The following is a 27974-nucleotide window of genomic DNA, read 5'->3' as shown; positions in this document are numbered from 1 at the left end:
AAGCAAACAGAAGTACGTTCACAAAACTTTCCTTTTTATTATTTGAAACTGGAAAAGGCTCCTTGGGTAACAATGATCAGGTGTAAAAGTAACACACGCATTTTGCTCAGCTTTCTGATACCTGGGATGAAGCAGGCCAAGTGTTGATAAATTATGTCTGGCTTTTATACAGCCTGTTCTTCTCAAACCACAAACAAAATCCCTCAGACAGGGGAGCAGAGTTGTATAAACTACAGGCGAGTTGTTTAAACTACAGTTCTTGTGTTCCACATGGATATTTGTGGCACGAAACCAAGGTGTTTGATGTCAAATGGCATTTTCAAAAGAAAAGCTCACCCTTTTTCCTATGCACTACCCTCTGTATGAGGCAGGGATCTGGTGTTTCACTTTCATTATTAATAAGCCCCACAGGGTCCTTTATAGGGACTTACTTACACTCAGAGCCTACGGGAGATGCCCAGATTAATCTGTCGGTGTCATGTTAAAGTAGCAAGTGCAAAATACACACAGAAACGGGGTACACCTGCTTAAGGGAAGAGTATTAATGAAAAAAGTGCAGATTGCTTCAATTAAGTTAATGAACACAGTCATCTGAGTGCTCTTTTCCTCAAAAATTAAAGAGACTGCAATCCAAACAAAACCCAGAATCATACATTTTAATTCAGCACACACAAAAAAGGTCAGTGGCACTCACAGTTTGGTACCTTATCTTCCACTCCACCGCCTGATCACACATCTCAACTATTTCACTGTCCAACTGGTGAGTGATGCTGCCCGTCTGGCCCGCAGCACGGCGGCCAGCACGCAATCCTTTGGCAGCTGAACACAAATGAAGATTATTGGCCATGTGAGCAACCAGCTACAAGACAGAGTTAATATATTATCATTTCCTAAACTAGCAAGTCAGGATTATACAGCCCATTCCCACGTAACACCCAACACTTCCATTAAGTTCCACTAGTTTTAAATTAATAAAGAGTAATAAAAAGTCAACCTTGTTTAAAAGTAAACATTAATCCAGCTGCATTTTGGGTTTTTCCTGGTAGCTTACACCTCCAAGCACGCTTGCACATGTATTTGCTTTCTCCCCAGTACAAGTTTCCCAACATAATTGCCATCCAACCTTTGCTGTCCCATTCCAGAGTACCTGTGGCAGCACTGCACTGTCCACTCCAAAGGGAAGCCGACCGCCAAAGTTACAAGTAATGCCATCCTTTTTCCTCCTCCTCAATAATAATAATTAAAAAAAACCCTGACAAGTCCATGTGGACTGCAGTGAGTCTCCTACAACCACAACGCCTGCTCACAGCACATTTATAGCTATGAAAACAGGCCCAAGGCAAACAAACTGGCTGGGTGAGGATCTTTGATGCTTCTGTTTTCCAGCTGGCCAAACCCGTGTGTTCTGACAACACAGAAAGCATGATGTAGGGAGCACAACACGGCCCAGGCACGTAAGCACTGCTTATTGCTCCTGAGCTAGAATTAAGCCCTAGGTCTTGCTGCGGCTACTGGGGCAGTGCTGCTCTGCATCCTAATTGCAAGCGCTTTGTTTATTCCAAAAGGCTTCTGCCAAGACAGTATTCCTACCCCTGACAAGTTGTTTTCCATCTTCCTCAGCTCTTTCCATCCATCTGGGATCAAGAAATAAAGCCAATTGTCCCCAAGATTTTCTACGGAGCGAACAGGAGGAGGCCACGTCAGCACCAGAAATTTATCACCATCTGCAAGGCACCACCACACATTATCCCTGTCAACAGCTCCCAGAAATATCCCAACAAGCTAGACAACCAGGGCTCAGGAAACAAGCAGGGTATGCACCGAGACGTACTGCGCAGGAGGGTGGTACAGCCCATCCCAAACACCAACAAATCCAACAAACCCCGGTACCGTTAGCACCGCTTCCCACAGGTGCCACGAGGGAAGGCAGGATGGGGGATGCTCAGATCCAAACGGCCTGCCGCTAAACCCGGCTGCACTGCTTTTGCTCCCTTTTCCCAAAGCTCTCAGAAACGCAAGCTGCAACTCCTCACCACGTTATTCTGCTTTTCTCCGAGAGCAGAGATGTAGCCGTGCACAAAGGAACCAGCAAAGGCACTGGAGCACCCAGAGCATTTAAGCAAGTCTCTCCAAATTCACTACCTTAACCGCTTTCTTCACCCTAAGCCAAATCAGAGGGAATTTCCTTCCGAAATGCCACAAAAGCCTGCCAGGCTTTGAGGAGCAGAAATTAAGGTGGCAGGGAAGGAGCATTAATACGAGATTTGGTATGTGCATTGCCTTTGCTCTAGACAGAGTAAAGCCACAGTGTATCAGCAGTTTTGCCTTTAATCAGGACTAGCACATTGGCCTCAAAACGTCACAATCAGGTACGCTATAAATAAAAGGATGCTACTACAGGGGCAAAGCCGAGCTGTGAAAAGTTCCTGCAGAGCATCAAGCCCCTGCAAAACCCTTCTCTCCAGCCAGCCAAGCAGGTCTTGCCTTCAGAAGGGACACCCTTTACACGGCCACTGAAAAGGTTTGGAAAGGACAAGCTACCAGCAGAAGAACCATCTCTGCCTGGAGAACAGCAGATACGCAACCTGTGCCAACTGCTAACCAACAGGTCCTCGCTCAAGTGACAAAGCAGACCTGTACTCAGCACCGAGCGAAACGCTCCTGCTACCCATGGGTTTGCACCCCCCAGGAGACTCTTGGTATCAAAAGGAATTTAAGCTGTACATAAAAACTATGAAAAATATTGTATGACACAGCAGTGACACGTACCTACACTGCCTTTACTCAGCCTGCCCAACAGAGCAGGTTACAGGGAGGAGAGTGGCTACAGAGCCAGCATCTGTACTCAGAAGAAAATGGCTCAAGTCTCAGGCCAAGTGCTTGCAGTCCATTCAATACAGTCTGGATTTTCAATCTTACTTTGAAAACAAAAAGCAAAAACTATTAAGTCATTATGTAAAACCTCAGGACTTTTATTTTTTCGGGTGAGCAGGGACTTTGAAGAAATTGAGGAATCCACACGGTCAGAGCTAGGGATCCAGGGGCAGCTGAAGCAGAGCTGGTTTTAGAGACAAGCAATTTAAGCAGCTGCTCAAGGGGACCTCTCCCATCCGTTTAGGCTGCTAGGGAGAATACACAGCAGCCAACATACCGCCTGCACCAGCCTAACAGCAAGCTCCAAGATAAACTGGCCACCCAGTCTGCAAGGAATACCTAATGTCTTTAGGTATTCCAGAAATCCGCATCATCAAGCTGGAAACCTCTGTCTGCAAGATTAAGCACATTCTCTTCTGCACACAGCTCAGCAGCTGCAGCCAGGGGCCGAGACGCCCGATTTTAGCTTCAGCTCACCTCTCTGCCCACACACCAAGGTTCAGAGAACTGCCCCCCTTCCTCCCTCCCAGCCCTGCCTAACGGGGGGGGGGGGGGAGATTCAAGTCAACTCTTCCCTCTGCTGATGCCGACAGCAACACCTCTAACAGGCTGCTCAGAAACAACCTGCTTTTTATAGCTTATTCACTGGAACAGTAATAGCACTTCAGATCCTCACCTCTAACACTGAGGCAGGTTTTCCACTACTGACAAAGCCGTAGGAAACAAAGAAAAAAAGTGCCCTCAATCACCTTCACATTCCCAGGGGTTTGTAAAACTATATCCAAAGAGACGGGAATTAATCCTGTGAGTGACAAGACCTTCTGCTCAAAGTCTCTGCTGGAGACTCAGTTCTCATGCAGCTCGAGGGAACACTCAAGAGCCAGAGGTGGCAAAAAGCCCTTGCGAGAATAAAAGCTGCTTGCAGTCAGCGAAACGAGGCAGCGACTGAAGCTTCTCCGCAGAAGGGGCCTGAATCCGCCCAGCACAACACATGTACAGACACATTTACAAACCAAAACCTGCAGATGTAAAGGCAGAGTTTTGTTAGACACTGATCTGGCTGGTAGTGGGAAAAGAAACCTGGAGTTTATCGTGACAGCCAGAGACCAACTGCAACAAAGGAGGTGTTCTGCTTGTAACCAAGAGCTTCCTTACAAACTGCTCTTTTCTCTCCGCACAAGGATCCCTTATCACCTCTTCCTACACAGGATTAATAACACAGGCTGATGCAAATGCCGATTTATAGCACAACCCACAGTCTGTAGATAACCACTGGCCAGGATTTTCCTGCACAGAACAGTCTATGGGGAATTTGCTTCTCCTCGTCTGCAGCCCACACTCCCCAGCAGAGCTCAGGTCTGCCACACAGAGTGCAGTTATCACGGAAATAAATCAGGCCCAGGAGCTTTCTGTGGAAGCAGCCATTATCTGAGATGAAACAAGTACAACTAGAAAGGGAGCAGAAAGGTCCTGTGAGTGGAGCAGCAGCACCCACCTGTCAGCACCAACCCTAAAAGGTGCCAGAACCAGCCACAGCGATGTTAGGAGAATCCCTCATTGTTCCTTCAGACTGCGTGGGGCTACCTGATACAAGAATGACAAATAACTGGGGTCACATCAGCACCAGCAACATATGGCACCTTCTGCTGCCCATCACAGACAGGAGTCAGCAGACTGCAGCTGGTTTTCTTTCCTCTCCTTCCTTTACATTTGCAGACCCACTTTAAAAGATCTGAGGTGAATCTTCCCGGTACAGAACCATTTTGAATGCACCAGCTTCTGCAGTTCACACTCATTTCCAGTTCCATACCCAGCTCCTATATGAAAAAAAGAATCATTTTCTCTAGGCTCAGGGAGACACCCAGACCCGGAGCCCAAGGGACAGCACATCCATCAAGCTCCAGAAGCCAGGGCAACACTACATACACTGTCATTTACAGTGGGAATCCTCCCCTTGCTGCCAAGCTGAGGGAATTTCTCAAAAGTAAACCACTCACTCCAATTACTAAGCCAGGGATGCAAGTGTTACACCAGCCTCTCTTGACAACGCTGCACCCAACAGAGAAAGGTTTCTGGAGAGGAGGACATGCTTTGTCACTGCTGATGCAATTTATCATTAAGCAGCCACTCAACCTGCAGCAGGGGACCGTGCTGATTTCAGGAGGGTAAAGCAAGTCTCCCAGGAGGACAGGTCGGTCTAGAGCGCAGCAAAGGCTTAAATGAGTCCCTTGCCTGAAGAAGAGCTCTTTCCCCAGGAGACTGCTAATGGTCAAAGCAGAGGGCTTGTGTCCATCCAGTCAGTTAGATGTTCTTTGATCCAGCTCTGACCTTGAGTTATTTTTGTTCCAATACATTCTTTTTGCAATCAGAAATGTCTGTTTCCTCCTCTCCGGGATCCCTTCAGCTACACAAAGCTACATTACAGACTGGGTAACAAGGACTGCTAGGGAGCAGTGTGGAGTGGCAGGGAGGAAAGGGCAGTCATGGATTTTTTTTTTTAACCGGGATGTGTACATTTGGGGTAAAAAGGCTGTATTAAAAGTGCATGCTTTTGTTCAGAGGTACCGAGAGCAAGGACGCCCCATCCCAGCCCTGGCTGGGGAGTGCAGCAGCCTTTGCAACCCCTAGCCCTGTCCATCACAAATCACCCGTCAAGTAGCCAACGACTGAATGTTCTTCAGCATTTCATCAAAAGCCTCACGGGAAGGCGCTTCGGCATTCTGGAAGGAGACTTTGATCCGGCTGTAAAGACTGAATGACTTCAGCTCCAGCCAGATGAATCCAAAGCGATCATCATCAAAGAGAACAAAAACACCTGGTGTTCGCTCAGGGCTGGTGAAGCCATGGCCAGCGATAAGCCCCGTCCCATAAAAACTGCAAGGAGGGAAGAGAAAAAAAAAAAAAAAAGATGTGAGAACAGCCATAATTACCCAGCATTTAATAAAAAAAATAAACACAAAACTACGATCAAGCCATTGTCCAACACACTGCCAGGAGCTACAGAACAGAGTTTTATACTCAAAAGTCAGTTCTTATCACACAGCACAAAACACTGTTGATACCATTTTGAAAAAAGAAACTCTCCATTGTTTTTGTAGGTTGCTGCTTTAGACTATTCTAATTAGCACCTGCAAAGCAAGGCTGAATTTTTCAGTAGTTCAGCCCAGAAATCCATGTGAGATTTACTTCTGCAACTCAGGGATCAACCAGGGCCCAGACACTCCTCACAGAAAAGGAAAGGCATGTTGAGAGGGTGACCAGAGAGAGGCAAACCTTGTGACAAAACCTAGCGGGAGGGAGAGAAAGAAAAATCTAAACCCCAGAAAAATCTAAGTGGAGCTGAGGAGGAGTAAAGGTCAGCCTAACCTCCAAGCAAGCAGCAGGTGGAGCAGGGTTTTATTCAAACACAACTCAGTTGTGTCAGCAGGGGCCTTCTGGGATTAACCAGCTATTGGTAGGTTTTTCCATGAGCACAGATGTTTGGCTGAAGGTCACCTGCCTAAGCCTCAGCTTTTGGGCTCTTTTTCCACACTTCATTTAGTACACTGCTTCACTGACTCCAGGTCCCATTCAGCAAGGCTCTCTGCGTACGTGCACCTATTGCTTAGGGTGCTCAGCACCTTCCAGAGCTAGCCCCAAGGCACCAGCAGGCAGGGAAGGGTGGGAGAGCGCACTGTATTCCCACAGCCAAACACCACAAATGGCACACACAGGAACGGGAAGCAGCTTGAACAGGTCTCCAAACATACAAGCTGGGCAGCTCTGGGAAACAAAACGCACCATTAAAAAAAAAGGCGGGGGTGGAATACAGGATAGGTGCTAGCTTCAGAAGTAACAGGATAAAAATCTAGGAAGGAAGCAGGATGGTAGCTGACAGTGTGGTAAGAAAGAGGGGGAGCAAACAAGAGCGTGGGAGAGAGGACAGCAGCAGCAGCAACTCTGAGCACAGGGGGCTGGGAGATCTGCACACAGGTAAAGCACAAGCAAATACAGAACATGCCTCAGGGACTTCCCTGTTCTGTTTCAAAAAGTGACTGGCACGACTAGGCTATTAAACCCACTAGTCCCCGTTACCAAATTCGGCAGGTCCGGGGATAGTCTTCATTCCTTGATATGACTCCCATGGGCAGCACGAAGGACTGGGAAGCTGGTGCCTTGTCCTGGGTTGTTCCCTCTGCCCCAGCTGCAGTCTCTTCCCCCTCGGCACCTTCTCCTCCCAGGGGCTTTGCAGCAGGCTGGGAGGCAGCCTGCTGGGAGCGGTCCTCTTCCTCCTGCCGGTGTTCCTTCTCCTGTTCCTCCCGACGCACCTGCTCCTGGACCTCCAGGACGATGCGAGAGAGCTCACTGAAATCATGAAGGTTCTCAACGTCGGGTAGCTGCAGAGGGTGCGCCAGGTCAATTTCCACTGTCTGCTGCCCAGCTGGGATGTTGGGATCTCCCTAGAGACAGGAAGCAACAGCATGGCTACAAAGGCAGGGTGCCAGAGTTCAGACCTGCATCCTCCCCGTGTCCATCATCTGACTCGTACATAGCTCACCCTATACCACAATCACAAAAAAAAACCACCCTGCCTGGACCTTGTTTATTGTTCCCCAAGCTGTTTACATCATCTCTCTGTATTCCCCCTCCCAGAAAGAGAATTTTAAATCAAAAGCTACAAGTCAGGCTGTACTTGCAAGGGTTTAAGTCAAAGCTGCAACTGCATTTTGTCAGAATCCTTCCCTGCAAAGAGGAAGGAGCTCGCTAGCCTGGCTTCAGTGAGGAGCTGCCAACCTCTGGTGCCTGCTCAGATACACGCAGGTGATCTCCAGTGACCTGCTACCAGCTGCTCACAGAAAGCAGCTGGAAGGGAGAGGAAAGGAAGGGGGAGCCAGATGGCATCATGAGAAACTTTGCAAAGCAGGTTCTAGCTACTCTACATGTGTTAAGATTCACCCGGCGCCACCAATCCCCACAAGGAACAGGGTTTAGGGTGGCAACAGCCAACTGCCTCTCAGAGACATCTTCTACAGATCCATGGCATCAAGAATACTGTAATGAGCATCTGAGAGAAAGGAAAATACACTCACGGTGATCTTAGTCCCCTTTGCCTTCCTTCCATGAAAGCTCAACATGACAATCTCCAGCCCATGGCTCCCATAGGTTCCTTTGAAGAGACCTGGCTTTATAAGGTCATCAGGGCTGCTAGGAGGGAGGTAGATGCGTCGGTACGTCAAGCAGTTGCTGTGCAAAAACCAACACATTAGAGAGGTTAAGCGAGAATCCCTCAAGATGAGGGATGTGTTTGCAGTCTGCTCCTCCAGGCAGCTTTGGGATGTTGTCACGATTGATACAGGATCTGTGTTTTCAGCAATACCAACAAGCTTAACAGATTTCACTTCAGACCTATGCAAGCACTGCCTCCCTTCACTTCCCTCTACCAGTCCTCATTAGCATACCAGGAGGCTCCTGCAGCAATGTCACAGTAAACCTCCTCATTCCTTGGGATTGCCCGAGAACTGAAGGATGAAGCACATTTAAACATCTGCCACAGTGAGGTGGCTGCTTTAGAAGTCTGGAGTGACAGTTAAAAAAACCCCAAGTTCTCAGGGAGTGTCTGAGTGACTGACTGAGAGACTTTCTGCCTAGCACACTGCAAAGTATATTGCTTACTAATACGGATAATAAGCAGAGAGCTCCTTGGGATCACAGGCATTTGCTCCGTCTTCAAATTAAACAGTTAAATGACTCCAAACCACCTTACCATGCCTAGTTATTCTAAAGAACTTGGAACCTTATTATTATGGCTCTCATTATACCTCATCTCTCTGCACAACTGGAAAGTGCTGTGCTTCACCATGCCTTTGCACAGACAGACCATTCCTCTGGCTGTTAAAGCCCACCGCAAGCACCCCATCTTTGGAACAAATGACTAAGTGCTTTTACAGTTGCAGCAGCCTCAATACCTAGAAAGAGCTGGTGCCCTTACTCATATTGGCTGGTGTAGATGAACTTCATCAAGATGAGCTCTTGCATGTGTTCATGGAAGATGTCTTCCAGAGTCCGACCCCACTCTTCCCTTAGCCACGTCCGGAATTCCTGCAACATAAAGAAAAGGGGGAAGATAAAGGCATTTCATTTGCGACACTGATGCACCCCAACATGACTTCACCTTGTCAGCATGAATCCCTGGCAGAAAGACCATGACTGGATTTGGGAAGAAGCCTGTGCTGCTACAGAGCTGGCTTGGAAATATGCCTAACACGTAGTGATAATGGTAACTGCCCTATACCTGCCAGACACCACACAATAAACACACTCTCCTTCAAACAAATGACAGGTAGAACCAATATGCCTCCTCAGAATAAAAGCAAAGGCATCACCTGTTTCTGCAAAATAGCTGATCTACTACTTCTTTATGTCGTGACTTACCTTGCAGTAACTCACTTGCGTGCCCATAAGCTGACTCCTGTGCCCTATCCTGGCATGTTAAACATAAAAGCAGAAGCTTTCAAAAGGCGCTAAAGATTTAGGTGGTTAAACCCTGCTGATTTAATACCGATGCATCTAAATCCAAAGGGTGCTTTGAAAACATCTCCTGAAGTACCTCTACACCAGCTCTGACAAGTTAATACCCTCCATGAGTTAGTGTGATAACAGCTTACACTAAGATAGCTGCCTACCAAATGATGTTCCAAACCTGCTTGCTTTATCTTCTAAAGCCAGATCCTCCAATTACCATAATGCCACGCACACTTAACACAGTGCTTTGAAAGTATTAAAGCATTTCTCATCTGCCACAGAACCAGAAAACACTTAACTAAACCTTTCACCCAGCTGTTTCCCATTAGTAGACAGACATTTTAAAGCGTTTGTTAGAAGCAACTGAAGTATCAGCTTTGTCATGTTTAACCAGCTGGCAGCAAACAGCACTACCTGGAACAGGTATTAGCTGAAGGTCTTCATCCTGACGTTTATACCTGCACCTTAAAACACGCAGTGTGAGTCAGGAATCTGCCTTGCTGGCTACAGCTGACACAGGATAACCAACCAAATAAAATTTTTAATCCCTTGACCAAGACAACAAGCAGTAGAAAGGTGCTTCACTGACAAGCAGGTATTCAAATGCAGCTGGTACTCAATATTAGGCCTGTATCTCAAAGATCTTAATTATCCAGACAGCAATACCACGGAGATCAGTGCCTGGCAAGTGCTGCACAGCATACAATGCATGTTGCTGTCTTTCTTTGGACAGGCCTGCTATCGAACAGGAACGGTGTCACAGCACAGAAAGAAAAAGAGGTGCTGGTGCTCAAAGAGCACCTTGCCACAGAGAACTGCCTAAAACAGCTTTCTGCTCAGCAGGATGGATATTAACAGCCTGCACCCAGACATTCTACGGGTGCAATGTCAAACTGATCCCATATACTGTATCCTTAAACCACACCTCAGCAAGTACAGAAGAGGTTCCCCAAGTTCTTGCAATTATTCAAGTGTGGCCACTTCAAGTGCTGATTCAAGTAACAGACCAGTTCTACTCAAAAAAAACCCCGAAAAACAAGATTGCAGAAAATCAACCAGAGGGTACCCAGCCTGGGTTTTCACCTACGTTCAGATACACAGAAATTACAAGGGAGAAGAGCACATCCCAGACCCCAATATTAGCTAAGACAGCAATACTTTATCTTTAGAAAGGGGACATATAAACAGCCTTAATGCAGACGCTTGGCAGAGCACTCTTACCTCTTGCCTCCCCCCTGACATCCGATGGTGATCCGTCTGGTTGCATTTGGTGGAGAACTCATCCTTCTTTACAATCTGTAGTTACCATGGAGGAGAATTGAACAGGTTACAGACCTGTTTAGAGATGCCTAGGATGGTGTAACTAAGGCTACTTAGAGTAAATGCTTTACACAACAAAGGCTACTGAATTTGCTACAACAGAGAAATAATTTCATAATAATTAAATTTAATTTATTAAAAATTAAGATACCCAGTGCATCAGCTACAGAGCAGCTGAATGAAAGCAATAAACCTCCAATGCATTCTAATGAAAGACACCAGTTTTACAGTCTTTCCTTCTGAGCTTCCTTCTTCAAAGAAAAGGAAGCAACCTCTCAGGAAGCTTTTCAAAGCATCCAATGTACTGAACGGATGCTACATCACTTTCTCAATGTCTCACTGTAAAACAGAACACGTCTATGTGTCTGCTTGGACACATTCACTGGCTGCACAAGGCCATTTCACATACCCTTTCCCTCAGCCTGTACGCGTACTGGTGCTCCCACCCTCCCACTGTGCTCCAGCCCAACAGAAGACATCTAACAGCCTTGCTGTACTATTGCCAGTGAACAAATTCAGAGCAGGGAACAGCCCACACAACTTGCCAGACACATAATGAGCATACAGCTGGTATCCACACATACAACAAGGTGGTGAAAGCCGTATCACTTAAAATTCTCATACATTTTTTCGATTAATCCATTTCCAGAGCCAATGTGCATGCACACACATGCACATCACACCTAGGACAGAGGATGCTGAAAGTGCTAGAGGAGCTCACCTGGATATGGCCGTTATGAGGTCCCTTATGACCATACATACACTCAACCGTTGCACATTTCCTCTCCATGAGATGAATCCTGAAGAGAGGTTTGAATCTCATCGGATCATCAACATGGGGGTCATGAGGTGGCAAGTACATCCACCCGATGATGAACAAGCCATCAACCTGCAGAGGGATGGGAGACAAAGCACACTACATCAGCCTTGCGCGCTTTCTGTTGAGTTTGCAGCAAACAAACCTGGGGCCTATTCTGCAACAGGGCAGGAGCTGCAAAACAGCTTGCTGCATTTCCAAAGTGCTTTCCAGCATTTAAACCAGACCATATGCACTCACAGCACAGCCCTGGTGAAGAGGAAAAGGGTTTCTTTACAGGGCTTCCTGCACCACTGGAAAACGATCAGGCCTTTATTACCGCAAATGACTTTGTGACAGATACTTGGTGCACAGGATCCAGAGGGAGACTGCACTGAAGAGACCACACAGCTAGTCAAACTGTAATTGGTTTGAGAGCTCATGCTGGCAGATACTCGAATAGATGAATTCTGCCTCTCATGATTATCCACGCCTTTTGGATAAGGAATTATTTGGCCCTATTACTCACAGCCAGCACAGGAAGCAACAATCTCCTCTGCTCAGAGGTGAAAGCGCCAACCTTGTTCCTGCACGCCTAACAGAATCCTTCCTTCAAGCCATGCAATTCCAGAGAAAGTGGATTTTCTAAATACAGAGAACCGAGACAAAAGCAGAGCAATACCACAGAGGTACACTTGTCTTTATAAGGTCACAATATCATGTAAATATTGGTGCAGTCGGATGCACTCTTATACCAGTTCATGGAACAGAACCCTGCAAAACCTAAAGGCCTCGTAATTTGCTACACTTCAGCCTGTCACCTACTGAACCTTGGAGCAAAGAACAAGGGCTTCAGGCAAACGTCTAGCCCAGCTCTCACCCATACGTTGGTCATTAACTACTCTCCCCAGCAGCACAAGAGCTGCCAGACTGCACAGGTCTTGCCCCAGTCGTGCAAAAGTATCACTACATCTGATACATTATTCTTAAGACAAGGGCTGGTGAAAAGTATGGCAGACTACAGGAAGGAGAAATGCACAAATGCCAGGGCAAAACCCTTTGCCAAACATTCAGCTACAGGCAGAAATAATGCAGTAAGCGACAGGCCAGTGCTAAAACCTCTGCTGCACTCAATGCACAAGGAATAGACTCCTGTGCCAGCCATTGGAATAAAGAGCATTAAAATCTAAATCAAGCCTTTCCCTGAAACTTGTTCATGTTCTCTCTGTGCTCCTCTGGCTGTTTGGAGTACAGCTGAAAAACAAGAGGACTGTCTGGAGAAAGGCGGTGACGATGAAAAGATCCAAGAAGCAAGCTCTGGGTCCCAGTCACTTGCTTGAGGGCTGCCTGTTCAGACTTCTCGGTAGCATGGAGGTGGTAACCAGGCCTAGAAAGCAGTACACGAAAGACTCATCAGTCCTCATCACCACAGCCCCCAGAATGAGGTACGTACTCACCACCACGTTCAGCAGTCCCCCATAGGGCCCGATGTCCGGCTGCCATAATCCCAGGATGTGTCTGTATCGGTGCAGCACTAGGGAACAGTGAGACACTGAAGTGAGCACATCAAGCTAAGGAATTAGGATTTGGGGAAGGAAAATAAGACTGCTACCAGACTGCACGCAACACCGACCCATACTACCCACAACTGCCTTTCCTAAGGAAAGCTGGTTACATCTGACCACAGCCAGGCAGCTCTCAACTGAGGCCTCCCACAAGCTCGCACAAATTTATGCTGTTCTCTGCAGGCCTGCTTCTGGCCCTGGTGCAGGGGCAGGAGTTAAGTTTCCAGGACTTTACACAACCAGATACCTCACCAGGAATTCCCAGAAAACTTTTGTAACACGGTCCCGTTAATGCAAATCATATGATATACCCAGAGCTAAAACCAAATAAAGCATCTGCCGTCTCCAGTTACCAAAAATGTACTTGATGCCTCAGACTGCAAAGCAACAGGAAATAAGGGCGGGCAGAAAGGCAGTAAGGAACAGGGAAATAGGAGTATTTTGAAATAATTCCCTGCCTTGTATAGACAAACTTGTCTCCAGAGTCAAGCAGCCTTAAAAACAGCCACTGAGAGCACGGGCAAAGCACACAGACCACACCAGCTCAGGAGATCTGGCAGTGTTATTAGGTCAGTAACAGCCTTAAGAATTCTCAGTAAGCAGCTGTTGCAGCAGCGCCCAAAAGCTGCTTCAAAGTGCCCCTCAAAGCCTACTGCAGCAGGTGAGGCTTCTCCACTTGCCATCTCAGAGAGAGGTGCACCTTCAGTCCCACCAAAAACGAAGGACAAGTAGGAACATCTTCAGCAAGCAGGAGAAAATGCCTATTACAGAACAATCTCCTCTCAAGGAAAGCTGAGAGATGCTACTTGCCTCCAGTCCTTACAGAGGCAGACATTAAATTTGTCCGTATACTTTCCTGACATGACCAGTAACCTTCACGTGAAGACATTACACACAAGCTGGTATTTTGGGCAGGAACAACAGGGTGCAGATTATTTCTATAAGGAGGGCAAGATGATACTACACTTGCCTTACAACGATATTCACGGCCAACTCAGAAGGCCACAATAACCCATTTTAAACTTACAGGACTGGCTTGAAAAACGGTTTTTGCTTTGCATGAATTTATAGGAAGAATTGTGTTTCAGTGCAAATGTTAGAACAGTTTTGTTTCATTAACTACTTCAGGTAACAAGAACTACAGGAGTGTTTTTATTACACCAAAGCAGAGAACTTCTACAGAGGTTTTGGGCAGCAGGGAGGGTTGTCCAGGGCTGCTGCCAACTGGCCTGGAGGAGCCTTTTTCCTGTGCAGTAAACAATTTAAGACTGATGGCCTGGTTTGACCCAGTAAATCAAGTGCAGCACAAACAGCACTAAGGCAAGCAAGCAAATCACGTTCCCTGTCTTCTTGTCTCAGTGCAGTAATTACACATTAATAACTGGTAAGTGCATCAGCCACTTCACCCACCACAATCTGCCTTCTACCCTGTCTGGCATGGAGCTGATAAAACCCAGCTTCTTTTTTTATTATTATTATTTTTAGGACAGAAAACTTGATGCTGAGCTATCCAAGAGTGAGGAGGATGTTCCTCCTCCCCCAGCTCCTGTCATAAGCACTTTCAGAGCTGATGGACGTTTCAACAGCACAGAAAGCGTCTGCTTGACGAAGCAAGCCCTTCTACTCCAAGCCACGTGTCTGCTGAGGGCAGCTTGTGTCCTCACTTTGGGTAAACAGCTGGCTCCAGCTGCAGCTTGGTTCGCCAGGAGCCATGGCAGTCCAGGAAACACCAGTGAGCCACAGACAGAGCCTGCTTCACCATCTGCCCCGACCACCTGGAAACCTGGGGCTGCAAAGGAAGGAGGCGGCAAGAAAATCCCATTCACCTCCAAAAGAACCCTACCCCCTGGACAGCAGCTCATGCGTGTAGCTTGCACCAATCCTGTGGGCAGCTCTTCCTGTTTAATTTTTTAAAAACCCAGCTGTTTGGCACCACAGAAGCATCCAGATGAGCTGATGGGGAAAAGGCTGCAATGTGAGCAGCGCTCCACCTAGACTCACCCTCCTTAACAGACCCGTCCAAGTAGTCTCCCTCACTTGCTCAGGGTGCTGTGGGCTCCTCCTCCTGCTCATTCAGGGAAGGAAGTTACTGGGAAAAACACTAGTACTTGGTCATCACAGGCCCAAAAAAAGTCTCCAAGCAAAAATACAGCTCCATTCTCAAGCCTGAGGTGTCTCTGAGCTCCAGCAAGCCAGCAGCTATATTCGTTGCAGCAAAAACCTGATGAATTCCAGCTCTAGCTCTTCCTGGCAAGATACAGGATGGATCTGACAGTTGTTTCCCTCCCTGCTCCTCAAAAGAAAACAGCACTTGGGTCTTTCTCCAGGGTTTTCCTCTGCTATGCACGCTGCCTGTTTTTCTCAATCCTAAAGAAGCCTCTTGCTTATCTGAATGTCTGAGCCCACATCCTGCCAGATGGAGCAAAAACACATCCACTGCACACTTCAGCACCAGTCCATCCAGCCTGGCTATTACCCACATTGCCACAAGCAACACTGCACGCTCTTCAGATGGGAAGGTGGCTTGAATCCAGATGGGAACGGGCAAGGAAAAGCTGTCACCAACAGAAGGCTGTCTGGGCAAGGTCTAATACCTGTGCTCTTCATTACAGTTAGGCACAGGATAAGGAAGTGACACTAAGTAAATGCACAGCAATTCAAGTATTGCAGTGCTGGCACGCCACAGACACCATAGGTATGAACAGACAAGTTACAACCCCAGAACGGGTTATTAAAACAGGAGGAGATGCTTTCAGATGTTACTGTTTTAACCAAATCTTATTCACCGTGTCCAGCTCGGAGGGCACAGGCAGAGAAATGCAAAAACCTGATATGGGAGTTTTCAGTGAAAGCTGCAGCCTTTAAAGCACTGGTAGCTCACTTTGAGTGGAAGAGACCTGACCCCTACAACTCTCTTAGACCCTCAGGATAGCAGGGTATCCATAAGCACAATGAGTTAGAACAGTATAAGCAGTTACTGCCCCTCAGCTAGCGATTAATGACCTGCTAGTGGAACAAGCTAAGCGTCAGACAGGCTGGTTCAAAATGCTGGAGAAAGTGATCCGAGCTGACCTGGCTAATGCTGCGTAAATATGAATCAGGGAGCACTCGCACGGTAAGTCCTGGCGACACAGTCTTAATACAGAGGAGGGGGATAAAGGGGGAAATGGGCAGTCGCATCTTAAACCACATTGGCATTTCTCAAGTAATACAACATGCCCCTAAAGGGAAGGGGCATGAGGCATCAGAAATTTGGGGCTGCAGCTAAAGAATTAACTGAGGGAAGAGCGCAAAATGCCGCTTGAGAGCGACCACAAGTGGCACATTTGGAGCAAACACCCAGGTAGCAATCTACAAAAGATTTTGTAGATGTAGATGCCTCTTTCCGCAAGGCAGCTTGGACATGCCTCTCCTTCCCTTCCAGCTCCAGAACAAGGCTGATGTTGACAGGCAGGACTGCAAACCTAAATTAAACTTTCTACCAATTCCTGCTGTAGCACTGCTGCTGCTTGTCTGTCATGACTCATATTAAAGGTATATCTTCTCTGCGTGACCCATGGTCAACTGCTTTCTTTAGCACAGGTTAGTCTGCAGCATCCACTCCGCTCAGGAGCATGTGTGAAAAATTACATTCTCAAGCACCAGTGAGTTAGTAACTTGAGTTTGCTGAACTCTGCAGACCCAAAACAGCATTAGAGACAGCTCTTCCAAATACCAAGCAGTACTGGCTTTCTTAATTGATGTGAACTAACCAGTATTCCCCCCAACTCCTGCTGAACAGGAAGTGTTAAACTCCCAATGTTTTACTATTCTTCCCTCAGCACAGCATTAGGAGGGAAAGAACAGTTTACCCAGAGTGGCTTCTTGACTAAGGCGGGCAAATCACAATCTCTGAAACATCAGCAGAATGTTTCCTAGAGACAGAGATTGTAGTTAAAAGGATTCACTGTGCAGGGAAGGAATTAGTATGGGAACCCCCAGCATTCTTCACTGGGTAAGGCTATGGATCTGGATGCAGCTCATCCAAATCAAGACAAAGATTTTTGTCAGTACAGGGCTTATTTAAACTTGGTTTTGGGAGCCCTCACCAGGGTGTCTGAATACTTCCTTTTAAGAAGGGAGCCGTCCATGAAGAGCAGAGCGAGTCCTCCCCGTGACAAGAGACCCTCCTTTTTGCACTCTGTCAGGACAATTCTCTAACTCAAAGCACTTCAAAAGGAGACCAACATACCTCACTGCCCACCTTACACGCGTGGTCACTCCAAAGGGGCAGAACACTCCATGAAAGCACAACAGAAAGAACCGACTAACTGGCACCCTCCATACTGTCCCAAGGTCCACCCCAAAATAAAGCAACGTCACACTCCATGCAGCATCTTATATCTGCTTAGTGCAGGAAGCATCAACCAGCAGGAGGTACGTACGGCAGGTGTAAACATCTCTGTACTCCATGTGCTCGTAGTCGGGAAGGATTTTCATAAAACGCCCCGACTTCACTCGTGGGTTTATACCTGAACAGACACAGCAGGGTAAGTACCAGCGAACTCTGCTCCACTGTAACCAGCGCGTAACAGTACGATGAATCTGGCCCAACACCACAGGAAAGTCAAACTCTTTTGACTTCACTTCCAGCTGTGGTGCACCACTTGTTTCAGTCCGCCCTGGTCTCAGGTTAGCAGGATTACTCGCACAGAACTTGGCATGTTCAAGATTCCCATAGATAATATTTACAAATGGCATCTAGTGAGTTGAAAGTGGAATCGGGGTCCTCCTCAAACTCTGTAGTGTGACTGTAATGAGCACCACTGTCTCAGAAGACCATTTTAGGCCAAGTAACTACAGGGACAGTAGCCCAGGCCTTGGATTAGTAACTCTTTCTAGTGCTTAAGCTCAGTTCCCCATTTCCCACACTACTACTTAGAAAAGCAGATTCAGTAGACAGAAAAATGCACGAGAGTCCTGCCAGTACCCCCAGATCAAACTCTTCTGCAATTAAAGAGGTTTATGAGACTGGAGAGAAAACTGGGTCACACCACCAGGAAACTCTTTCACTAAGTGTCTGCAACAGGGCAAACCGCTGAATCTGAGCGGGAGAACTGAGATGGTGCATCCCTGACAGTCAGAAACAGCTGCTGAGCATTCTGACTTCACAGTAACCCTTGCTGGTTAGGATTGCTGAAAGGCTACACGCACAGCCCTCACTCAGAAGCACAGCAAAGTCTGTCACAGAGGTGGCTCTCACACATCACGTGCAACTACTTGCCAATGGATGCTAAGGATTCAGAAACTGCTTTGGTGCAAAGACTGGAAACATACATGTAAGAGATCTACTGAATCAACAGACTGTATTAGACACTGACAATCACCCAAAACTGAAAACAGTCAGAAGCTGGGAGTACATGGGAAAGTATCACATAGGCTTGCCCCCTTCTCAGTCTTTCCCGGGTGACTGCTCACAGCTGTGGCTGCGAGATCCAGCACGGGGCTAGTGAAAAAGACTACAAGACATGAAGAGATGTTCTACCATTTAAGACTGGCAATGCAGAATTAAGATCTGATATGGTATGTGCTGTATGGCTGTTACCACACCAATGTCATACAGAGATACTGGCTGAAAGGAAAGTAAGGGAGGCCTCAAGTACTAATGAGACTAAGCCCTCCCACCCAGAAAAATTAGGCAGTCCCATTCCTGGTGTACAAACAGGTAAAGAGGGACGCTAGCTGACGAAATAATTTTCCTGTGGATGCTCAGCAAGTCTGTTAAAGATGGCATTAAAACACTCCTACCTGTTCTTCTTTCCAGCATTAAAGATCAATGCTTGAGGTCATCACTGCTTCAAGGTTCAGCAAATACAGTACATGTAGAAGCTGAGCCAGATTTTGGGTCTGCAAAGCCTACAGGGACCTCTCATAGTTGACCTCTCTGCTTTTGTTTCATAAAGCAGGGCCTTCTTTGAACATCCAGAAGCCATAGTTCAAGTGCTGCAGGTTAAATCTGGGTTTATCCTAAGGACCACACATCATTACAAAACCTTACAAAAACTGGGGGGGGGGGGGGGGGGCAGGGGATAGAGACAACACAGCCTGACAGTGCTGGTATGGGAGCTCTTGGGGGGCTATGCCAGGCCGTCTGAGCAACCAGCTCAGGTTCTGACTGCAAAGAGCAAGATTTGGTGACAGCAGAGACAGCCTCACCATGGACCCAGGCCTCCGTTCAGTCCCCAGCCTACCCTGGTTTCTCTCATCCAATGATGCCCCCACCCCTCCCTCCTGCAAGAGAGAAGATGTGCATCTGCCTTGCAGAAGGCACAGCGGGTCTAAGGAGCTGGGGGTCCCACTCCCACAGCCATTCCTAAAACACACCGACACCCTGGTAGAAGCCCAGCCCTGCCAGGCTCTCCTCCTTCAGGAGCAGCCCAGAGGAATGCTCATCCCTTTAGCTACAGCACTTTGCCAGTGTCAACGTAACAGCATCCTTTCACCAAGAGTAAGACTTGGCAACATTAGGGCTATGGAAAAATACCAGTTAATTCTTTAGCAAGATCTGAAAATGGCAGAACAGGATGGGATTAAAAAAAATCCTCAGTACGCTTTATTATAAAGTTAAATTACACGCTCTTTTCCCACTAAAGGATTGGGAGGCACAGACATCCCAGTTCTGGGCATCTGCTTAGTATTAAATAAAACTCCAAACAGGTTAACTTCACAGATGAAACCCCTGCCATCAACAAGTAAGGCTGAATAACTTGTGTCATCAAAGTTTAATAAATATTCAACACATATATGCTTTCGAAATTGGTACTAAGCAAGAACATACAGATCTATATCAGCTTTATTACTTACGCTTGGCATAAACATCTCGACAGGACACTCCTGTGATCTCCAATTTCCGCAGGTTTTCACAGACACCATATTCTGCAATGACACAGATGATAATGTCAGTCCTGGCACAAAGGTGTTTGCTACCCACGATCTTGATATCGACTGTTGGAGCAAAAGTGAGATCTTATTAGGTGCGTTCTTGCAAGCTGCCACATTAGTCCAAGGATCTTATTTCTGCTTCGAAAAGAAAACTGAAAACTAGATGTAATTTCATTGCAGCTTGGGAATCTAACACATTTTACAAGCAATGCCTGCAACAAACACAGCACAGTTACAGATGCTTACACCTAGACCAGAAAGAGCGCAAAATCTGGAAGATGTACTCATTCCAGCTGGGACTGTATGCTCGTTCAGATCAAATCATGATTGTGTGTAGTAATTATCTGCTCCCACTGAGGTATCCAATCGGGAAAACTGCTTATTAGGATCCTAAACAAAAGGTCACAGAGTTTAAAAAGAACAAAATGGAGACATAAAACAGGCATCGGCATGTACAAATATGGTTACACTTGAAAGCTGATCAGATTGAGACGGGTCTGTTGTACACTCAAATGCCTCTGATTGCTTACAGAGCACCCTGAAAACAAAGCAGTCCAGAGATCTTCGAGGCAGCTTTGAAGCAGAAAATGAGATTCTCTCCTTTCATTCTCAGGGAGTCAATGCCAAACTTCTAAGAAACTTTAAATAAAGAAAAGCAAGCACTAACATCTCAATGCAAGAAATCCTTAGGAGACCAGAGGGAGGAAGTGAGAGGAGGGAGACCCCAAAAAATCATCAGCAACAAAAAACATCCTGCTGCAGTGACCCCAATAGATCTCAGTACGGAAAACTACCCTCCTTGACATCAAAGACATCTATAGCACAGATCAAACGCCAGCTTTCCTTAGCAATACCAAACAGCTGCCAGATATTCAACACAAGTCTGTGAAGGCCCTCATCAAATCATTAAATATGAAACTTATCTTCAGTCAAACCTCCCTGAATTAATAATTTACCATGGCTGCCAAAGACCCAGTGCTGGTAACCTGCTGCAAAGTGAGAATTCATTTTTCATACACGAGAAAAGCAGAAGTTTCCCTGAATGAATTCAGCCTCCTCCTATCTACAAATACACTTGTGGTACACATACACAATGATAAAGCTTACTGTCAGCCCACCTATGAGGAATATACATTCTTCATAACATCACTTCGGGTAAGCGGCAAGTTCAATAAAGGTAAGAGTGGGCAGAAGGCACAAACACACACACTGCCCTTCACTAAAAGATGCAAAGGTCAGTGGCAAAATTCCTGCTGACTTCTGTAGCAAAAGCCAGAGCAAGCTCTAAGCGTTACCAAACACAAAGTGGGATGAGGAAGCACAATTAGCCAAAGAGCAGACAGGAAAGTACATCCAGCCCAGCACAAGCTATTTAGTGCTGGCTACAGCCAGCTGACCCCACACAGCCATTCTGCAGATCTGTGAAACCAGAGCTCTGCTGGAGGCTAGAAATTCAGACCCTCCCAGCAGATCACGCCATGCCTACCCCTCCTGCCAGAGCTACCGAGGCTTCCAACCACCGGCCTGCATATGTACATAAGTGGGTATGTGTTTGGTAATTACATCAAAGGGATGGAGGGAACAGTATGTTTCCTCAGCTGATCTGAAAGCTAGAGATCTTTGTAAGATGACAGAAACAGTGTGGCCATAGCTACTGTTTAGAAACAGCCAACTCTTTCCATGTAAACAAATACTCACCTGGCCACACAATCAGTAAGATGCACACTTTGCGCAGCAGGCATTGCAGCTAGATTAAATTCAGTGTCACTGAAGATATTTATACTGCATCATAAAGGGAGGAGACATGCAGAGGATCCTGCCCGAATGGCATTTCTTCGGGTTGCTCTCCAACAGCAGTAATAGCACAGTGACACTCTCTCCTCCTGCAGAAGGTGCTAATTTTTCACAAAGTGTTTTCCCTAGCAGATCTGTAAATCCCTCTGAGCGCGGTCTCTGTGCAGTACCACAGTAGATCCACTACCATCAGGTATCTTGAAACAACAGGGTGAGGTGGGAAGTGATGAAGTGTTACAGCTCTATCCCAACTTCATGCAAGTGCCCTTGATAACCCCCAGTGAAATTTTATGAATGCCAAATCACTACTGAAGGTGCACTTCCTAAATGTTATAGGTCAAGTCTTTCCTGGAAAGATTCAAAGTTCTCCCAAGTAATAGCAAGCTCCTTAAAAAAAAAAAAAAAGGCAAAATTTTCAAATTTTGATATTGCTACATGCTATTTAACATTAGACATCCAAGTCTCTTATAAGAAACTATTCTCAAGGAAAAAAAGAGATCTCATTTCAGTGTGTTTTACCACTCATGTCATTTTATGATAACTAGTCCTTACCCTGTTTTGTTCAGCAAACAACTACAAAGAGTCAGAAGCCCAGTGATGGCTTAGGTCCAGGTAAGTGCATCACTTCAGCTCTTCTGACTCCTGAGCTGTTAACACCACGATGGCCACTTCATATGGCGGGGGGCGGAAAATCAGTCTTTTGGCTCAGTGCCAACAGAAACTCCAAATACCATAAGCAAGAAAGCTGGCCATCTCTTTTTAATCCAGAATACAAGAGGGACAAATTTTAACAGCAAATAGAGCTTCAAGATAAATTACAGAAAAATAAAACCGGTAAGATTTTTCTCTACAGAGAATAGAAAGCCTTTTCCAAGAAAGCTTTGCAGGGCTCAAGCTTCCTGGGAAATTCCACTTCACTGTAATTAAGTCTATTTTAAGGAAACATATCTCAGTGCAACAGCTCACCGAGTAAAGTATTTTAAGGAGTTAATAGTCACAGAAACTCACACACAGAATTTATACCGTTAGAAAATGGCTACTTAATCCTGCTTCAAAAGCAAGGATAGAAATTGGTTTTAAAGGTTTTACTTGACCAGCTGGGAAGCCTGTTTTATTAGGTTTATAAGGAGTGCTTGAAAGCTTTACCAAACACACAGTGACACAGTGCTGTTTCCATGGTCACATGCACTGGAATTTAAACGACTTGGAAAGGCAGTCTCCATTTATTCTGAACTGCGCTAATACTTTTGCAAGTGTAATTTACTCCCTGGCCTGCCCTCACCATATGCTCTAAGCTTCACATTCCTGTCTTTTCTACAAGAAGCCGTGTCACATGCCTCCTTCTGTGTGGCCTATGCTGAAGTTTAAAAAACAAACAACAAACAAACAAACAAGGCTCTTCCAACCCATATCAGGAAGAACCCCTGTACTCACGTCAAAGACCAAATAACTGGTTTTTCCTTCTGATTTTCTCAGCATGGCAATGCCAGTAAGCAGCTGCTAGCACTGTATGTGGACACCTGCACCTGAGAGCAAATTAGGATATCTGGTAGAGCTTGACATCCTTACCTTTGCTAAGCTTCCACTGTGCTCTGAGTAATCATGTCCTCCAGTCACTCCTGGATAAATGCGTGTTTACAAGGCTGTACACAGAACAGAAAGCACAGAAACCTACTGGGTTAATTCAGAGACCACAAAAATGGAAGATTCTCAGGCTAGCATCTCCAAAATATCAGGTGAACAAGTTTGGAACCAGCTTCTTGTTTCTAAAGGCTGAACTATCGGAATAAAATACATTAAATACTTTCCCAAGTACTTCTCCCAGAGGAAGGCTTGTAGTTACCACTGAGATATTTTGCAGCCACAAGTAAGGAGCTGAGCAAAAAGAGATTTGACCTGCAATAAATGAAAGCCTTTGTGGAAATCCTAAAGCAAAAGATGTGTACCTGCAGATCGACAGCTCCCAAACAGATTTAAGGAAGACTGAAGGATGGCGAGACAGAGAGTGAGCACCTGCCATTAGCAGCAAGAGACAGCAAACCATTGCCAAGCTGTAGTTGAAATGCCAAAGAATGCGGTCAGAGTTGAGGAAAAGCCCATCATGGTTCACCAAGAAACACATCATACAATGGCTTAACCTCACATAAAGGGAGATTAAAGCCTTGTGACTTATTAAAACCACCTTCATGTAGCACTGCACCCTAGTAAACAAGAAATCGCTCCTGTTGTGGGAACAGTTGCACATCAAACCCCTGCGTGGATTCTCTGGAGTCTTACAAGAACTAAACTCCGTGCAACAGTCCCCTCACTGAGTGTATAAACCAGATTTCCCACTCTTCTCCAGGGGCACCTCTTTCTATAAAACCTGCTGAACGTTAAAGACGCTAACACCTTGGCTGACAAGTTTCAGCAGCTCCAAAAGCTGCTGGAGATTGTTCTCCCAAACAAAAGCTTTTCCATCCAAGTTCTAGATTTGGTTATTGTGAATTACTGATCTGTTTCCAGGTGTTCTGCTGCACTTGCACTGTTTTATTTTCAGATGAAAGTGGTTACCATTTAGCATGGACTATCAGGTGTTAATCAAGGTAGGTCAGGCCACCAGCCAGGGTGAAGCGGGCTTTAATTCTGCTCCCACTGCAGAGATCAGCAATCTCCTATTTATAGAAAACACAAAAGCGACTGCAATACTTGTCTTGCCAAAGAAGCAATTCAGAGACATTGTTTACTCCAAACAGTTGCAATGATAAAAGGACAACAGCCCTAACAGCCACACCAGTGTTACAAAACCACTTCTGGTTAATCCCAGCACTTCCCAAGCTCACAATCACCAGCAAAAGCCACTCCATTTTCAGGAAGGCAAGTCCTCTGGATGTTCATACTAATCACAACATGGTCCCAAGACTAATCTACAGCTGAGCCAGCCCACAGCAGTGCAAGAGCAAGGTATCAACGCTCAATGGATTGAGTGCCCCATCTGACCTGGGTGACGGCCAGGCTTTGCCTTACATTCAGCGCTACTCCCGTCCAAGATGAAGATAAAAAATGGCTGAAACATAGCACTGCAAGAATCAACTTCTCAGAGAAGTGTTCTGGTTAACTTTAGGATCATCTTTGTCTCTTTACTGCTGTGCATTTCTGAGAACACAAGTAGTTTTGCATATACGACTGACAAGGTTTACCAGTTACTTCCTCAGAGAGCTCAGCTCTGGAACATATCAGTAGGCTTCAGAGTGAATAAGCCACCAGTATAAGGAGTATGCTAGGAGAGTCACACGTGTTCTCGCTCTGTTTCTAGGATGTGCAGCTTCACAAGGCTCAGATACAAGCACACACTTAAGAACTGTCCTCAGTTGGGACATGGCTTGTTTTCAAAAAAGATTACACAAAGTAACTAAATTTTATGGTCGACTATCATACAGTCACCAATGTACTGCTGTACAGAGATACAGGGCAGGATATTTTAAATTTTGTATGTGTATTTATCTACTAATATCCAATGTCCATATACATCCTTAAGTAGATGCACTCATCATGTAGTGGCATGTTCACGTTTGAGCACACTCTACAGCTGAACATGTGCAACATATCTCTGAAATATATGCAGAGAAATTAACCACAAAACAGCTCCATGAAATGATGACCGATTTTACGCTCATACATACAAATACTCAAAGTTACAGTACTACCACAACAGTAACTACTTACACTGCTGTGTAGAGCAACACAAAGCACTATGCAAGAAGTCTAGATCAGGAACCGCTCTGAGAACCATGACTGGTTACAAGATGGCACTAACAGATTGGGAAATGTAGTTTTCCAGCCAGGAACCTGACCCTTATCCGTTTGGCACAGATGGCACACCATGCCTTTGGTACAAGATTAATCATACCAGCAGTCCACCAAAGCGCTCTCTGACAGTGGCCAGAATGGATATGCTGGGGACATGTAAGAAACAACGTGCAAAAAGAGCATAAAGATTTATTTTATGCACCTCTCGCCTTGTAGCTAGCTAAGGGCCTTGGGAACAAAGTGTAGTCTTCATACTTCCCCTTCCTGTCCAGTTTAGTTTTAGCCATACAAAGCCCATTGTTTCTTTAAATTTCAGCTAAGCTTTTGAACACTGCTTTATCTACCAGCAAGAAAATCCAAGGAGTGGTCATTATTTATTAAATTAAATTTCCCCATTAGGCCTAGTTCCTTTACAAAACAATCTAGACTACATTTAAAAGTTATATACTTTTCTATATCAAGATTTTGCCAGGATCATAATCTATCAAAATAATAATCAGTGACCTTTACAAATTGTTCATGAAATACACAAAGTCCATGAGGATTCTGTGTTAGTACGAACACCATTTTATTAGTCTATCTCCAAAAAACAATGTTAAGTTATTGGGACAATGAGATCACCCCATGCTGAATTAAGAAATGAGAATGCTTTGGTATACTTTTTCTAGGTACAGCCTTTGTACTGTCCAAGGGTTCTGGGATAGTGCTGATAAGGCACGAACTCGTTGCTGCAAGGTTTAACACATTTGAACAGATCCCACTGCCCATGGCAGCCAGCCACTCTGACATACCTAAATTCTTCATCCCAATGCCCTCGCTGCTATTAAAAACAGAAAACAAACAACAACAACAAAAAAATACATGACTTCATGTGCTGGCATCAGATGCACCTGGCAGGATCACACTATTTAGAGAGATGATGAGCACAGCAAGACAGCCCTTGGAGAGCGGGAGAGCCGCTGGATTAACAAACATGGGACAGAGCCACACTGATGCGAGGAAAAGGACGATGTGTAAAGAATAAGAATCGCAGCAGGGCCAAGCAGCACAGACCCGAGACACGACTGACAAGCAACACCCCAAGCCTTCGCGCTGATGTGGCACAGCATCCTCACAACACACACTCCCCTGGGAACACAGTGGGAACCCCTCGGAACCTGGCACTGCACCTCCCGAGACAGGATGGGAAGGGATGACCTTAGCCAGGCCTGGCCTCCTCCACCCGCTCGCTAGACCCCAGCGGGCTCCCTGCGGCTCCAGGGCCCCCAGCCCCGCACACCCACCGACTCCTTCCTTCCCCAGCACAGCCCCACGCTGTGGGGGCCCACCATTCCCTACCCTCGCCGCCCGCAGCACCCCATCCGCAGGATTCACCCAAGGACACCCACATGGAAGCATCACCTGCCAGGGCCTGGTCCTGGTGCCGTCCCCGTGCCCCCCGGGGCAGAAGCCCTGCTTGATGCCCTCTGCCAGAGCCACTCACATCACGGCTTCTGCAGCAAATGCACCAGGAAGGGCCCATGCCCCAGAGGCGCCCGGGGCTGCCCTCTTCTCCCTCCTGCACGCACCCCCCCGGCCCCAACACCCGCCCCCCCTCAGGCCCCAGCTCCTCCCGACCCCACACACCATCTCCTTTCTGCACCCCGTTAGGATGCCCCGCTCCGCACCCCGCCACCTCCCCACCCTCCGGGTGCTCCTGCATCCTCCGGGCCCCTCACCTTGCACCCCCGACCCATCCTCCTCCCTGCACCCCCCCGGGGCCAGCCCCTGGGGGCTCCCCCGGCCCCCCACCTCGAGGCAGGCGGTACCTTCGCGGCAGCGCCGCCGCCAGATCGTGTCGGTGCGGAGGATGCGACGGAAGGTGGTACAGACGCGGGCCAGGCTGGGCAGGTCGGTACCGGGCAGGGAACCGAAGATCTGCACCAGCAGCTCGGGGGGCAGCTCCAGGAGGGACAGCGGCGCCCGCCCGGCCGGGCCGGCCTCAGCGGGGTGCGCCGCGGGCCCCCCGCCCTCAATGCGCTCCGCCGCCTCCTCGTCCTCCGTGGCGCCGCCGCCGCCCGCCTCCTCCGGGTCGGTGTCGGTGTCGGGCTCGCTGTCGCCGGCGCCCCCGCGCCGCTGCTCCCGCGCCGCCCCCCGCCGGCGGCACCCGCGGGCCGGGCCCACCCCGCACAGCCGGGCGCACACCGCCATGGCCGCGGTCGCTCTGCCTCACGGGGCCCTACGCGGCGCCAGCGGCACCGGCGGCCCGCCTCATGCCCGGCGCCACCAATCAGCGCCGCCACCATCGCCTCGCCACGCCTCCCGCTGACCATGGAGCTTGACACCCCTCCCTCCCCGGCTAGAGCGGTCGGCAGGATCGCCCCCTAGCGACCGGGAGGACCAAGCGCTTGGCGGGGCGCCGCTGAGAGGTGGCT

General features: G+C 47.2%; 1 protein-coding gene across 5 annotated transcripts; it reads right to left on the bottom strand.

Annotated features, from left to right (window-relative positions):
• Window positions 1-13: 13 nt before the first annotated feature.
• FBXO31 (F-box protein 31) lies at window positions 14-27776 on the bottom strand. 5 transcript variants are annotated; one of them, XM_040615150.1, is made up of 10 exons: window positions 27369-27776; window positions 19900-19971; window positions 17481-17567; window positions 12949-13025; window positions 11417-11584; window positions 10597-10671; window positions 8843-8952; window positions 7944-8097; window positions 6949-7313; window positions 14-5748 (listed from the first exon to the last, which is right to left on the bottom strand). In XM_040615150.1, exons 1-10 carry the CDS (start codon window positions 27748-27750, stop codon window positions 5526-5528), a joined length of 1713 nt encoding a protein of 570 aa, XP_040471084.1. In that variant the 5' UTR covers window positions 27751-27776; the 3' UTR covers window positions 14-5525. The 5 variants fall into 5 exon arrangements, with proteins under 5 accessions (XP_040471084.1, XP_040471086.1, XP_040471087.1 ...); XM_040615152.1 differs by lacking the exon at window positions 27369-27776 and adding an exon at window positions 23341-23393; XM_040615153.1 differs by lacking the exon at window positions 27369-27776 and adding an exon at window positions 21676-21997.
• Between the last annotated feature and the right edge of the window lie 198 nt (window positions 27777-27974).

The sequence above is a fragment of the Falco naumanni genome, chromosome 15, assembly GCF_017639655.2.
Source record: "Falco naumanni isolate bFalNau1 chromosome 15, bFalNau1.pat, whole genome shotgun sequence".
Lineage (NCBI taxonomy): Eukaryota > Metazoa > Chordata > Aves > Falconiformes > Falconidae > Falco > Falco naumanni.
Note: the sequence above shows the minus strand (reverse complement) of the source record. Positions and strands in the feature narration are given on the sequence as shown.

Bases quoted from the DNA above. Each gene is read 5' to 3' on its own strand.
- FBXO31 (XM_040615150.1), bottom strand. From the start codon at position 27,750: ATGGCGGTGTGCGCCCGGCTGTGCGGGGTGGGCCCGGCCCGCGGGTGC. The intron at 19,972-27,368 runs GTACCGCCTGCC...GTGTCATTGCAG, and splicing joins GCGGCGGCGCTGCCGCGAAG to AATATGGTGTCTGTGAAAAC. The intron at 8,953-10,596 runs GTAAGAGTGCTC...TTTATGTTGCAG, and splicing joins TGTCAGGGGGGAGGCAAGAG to GAATTCCGGACGTGGCTAAG.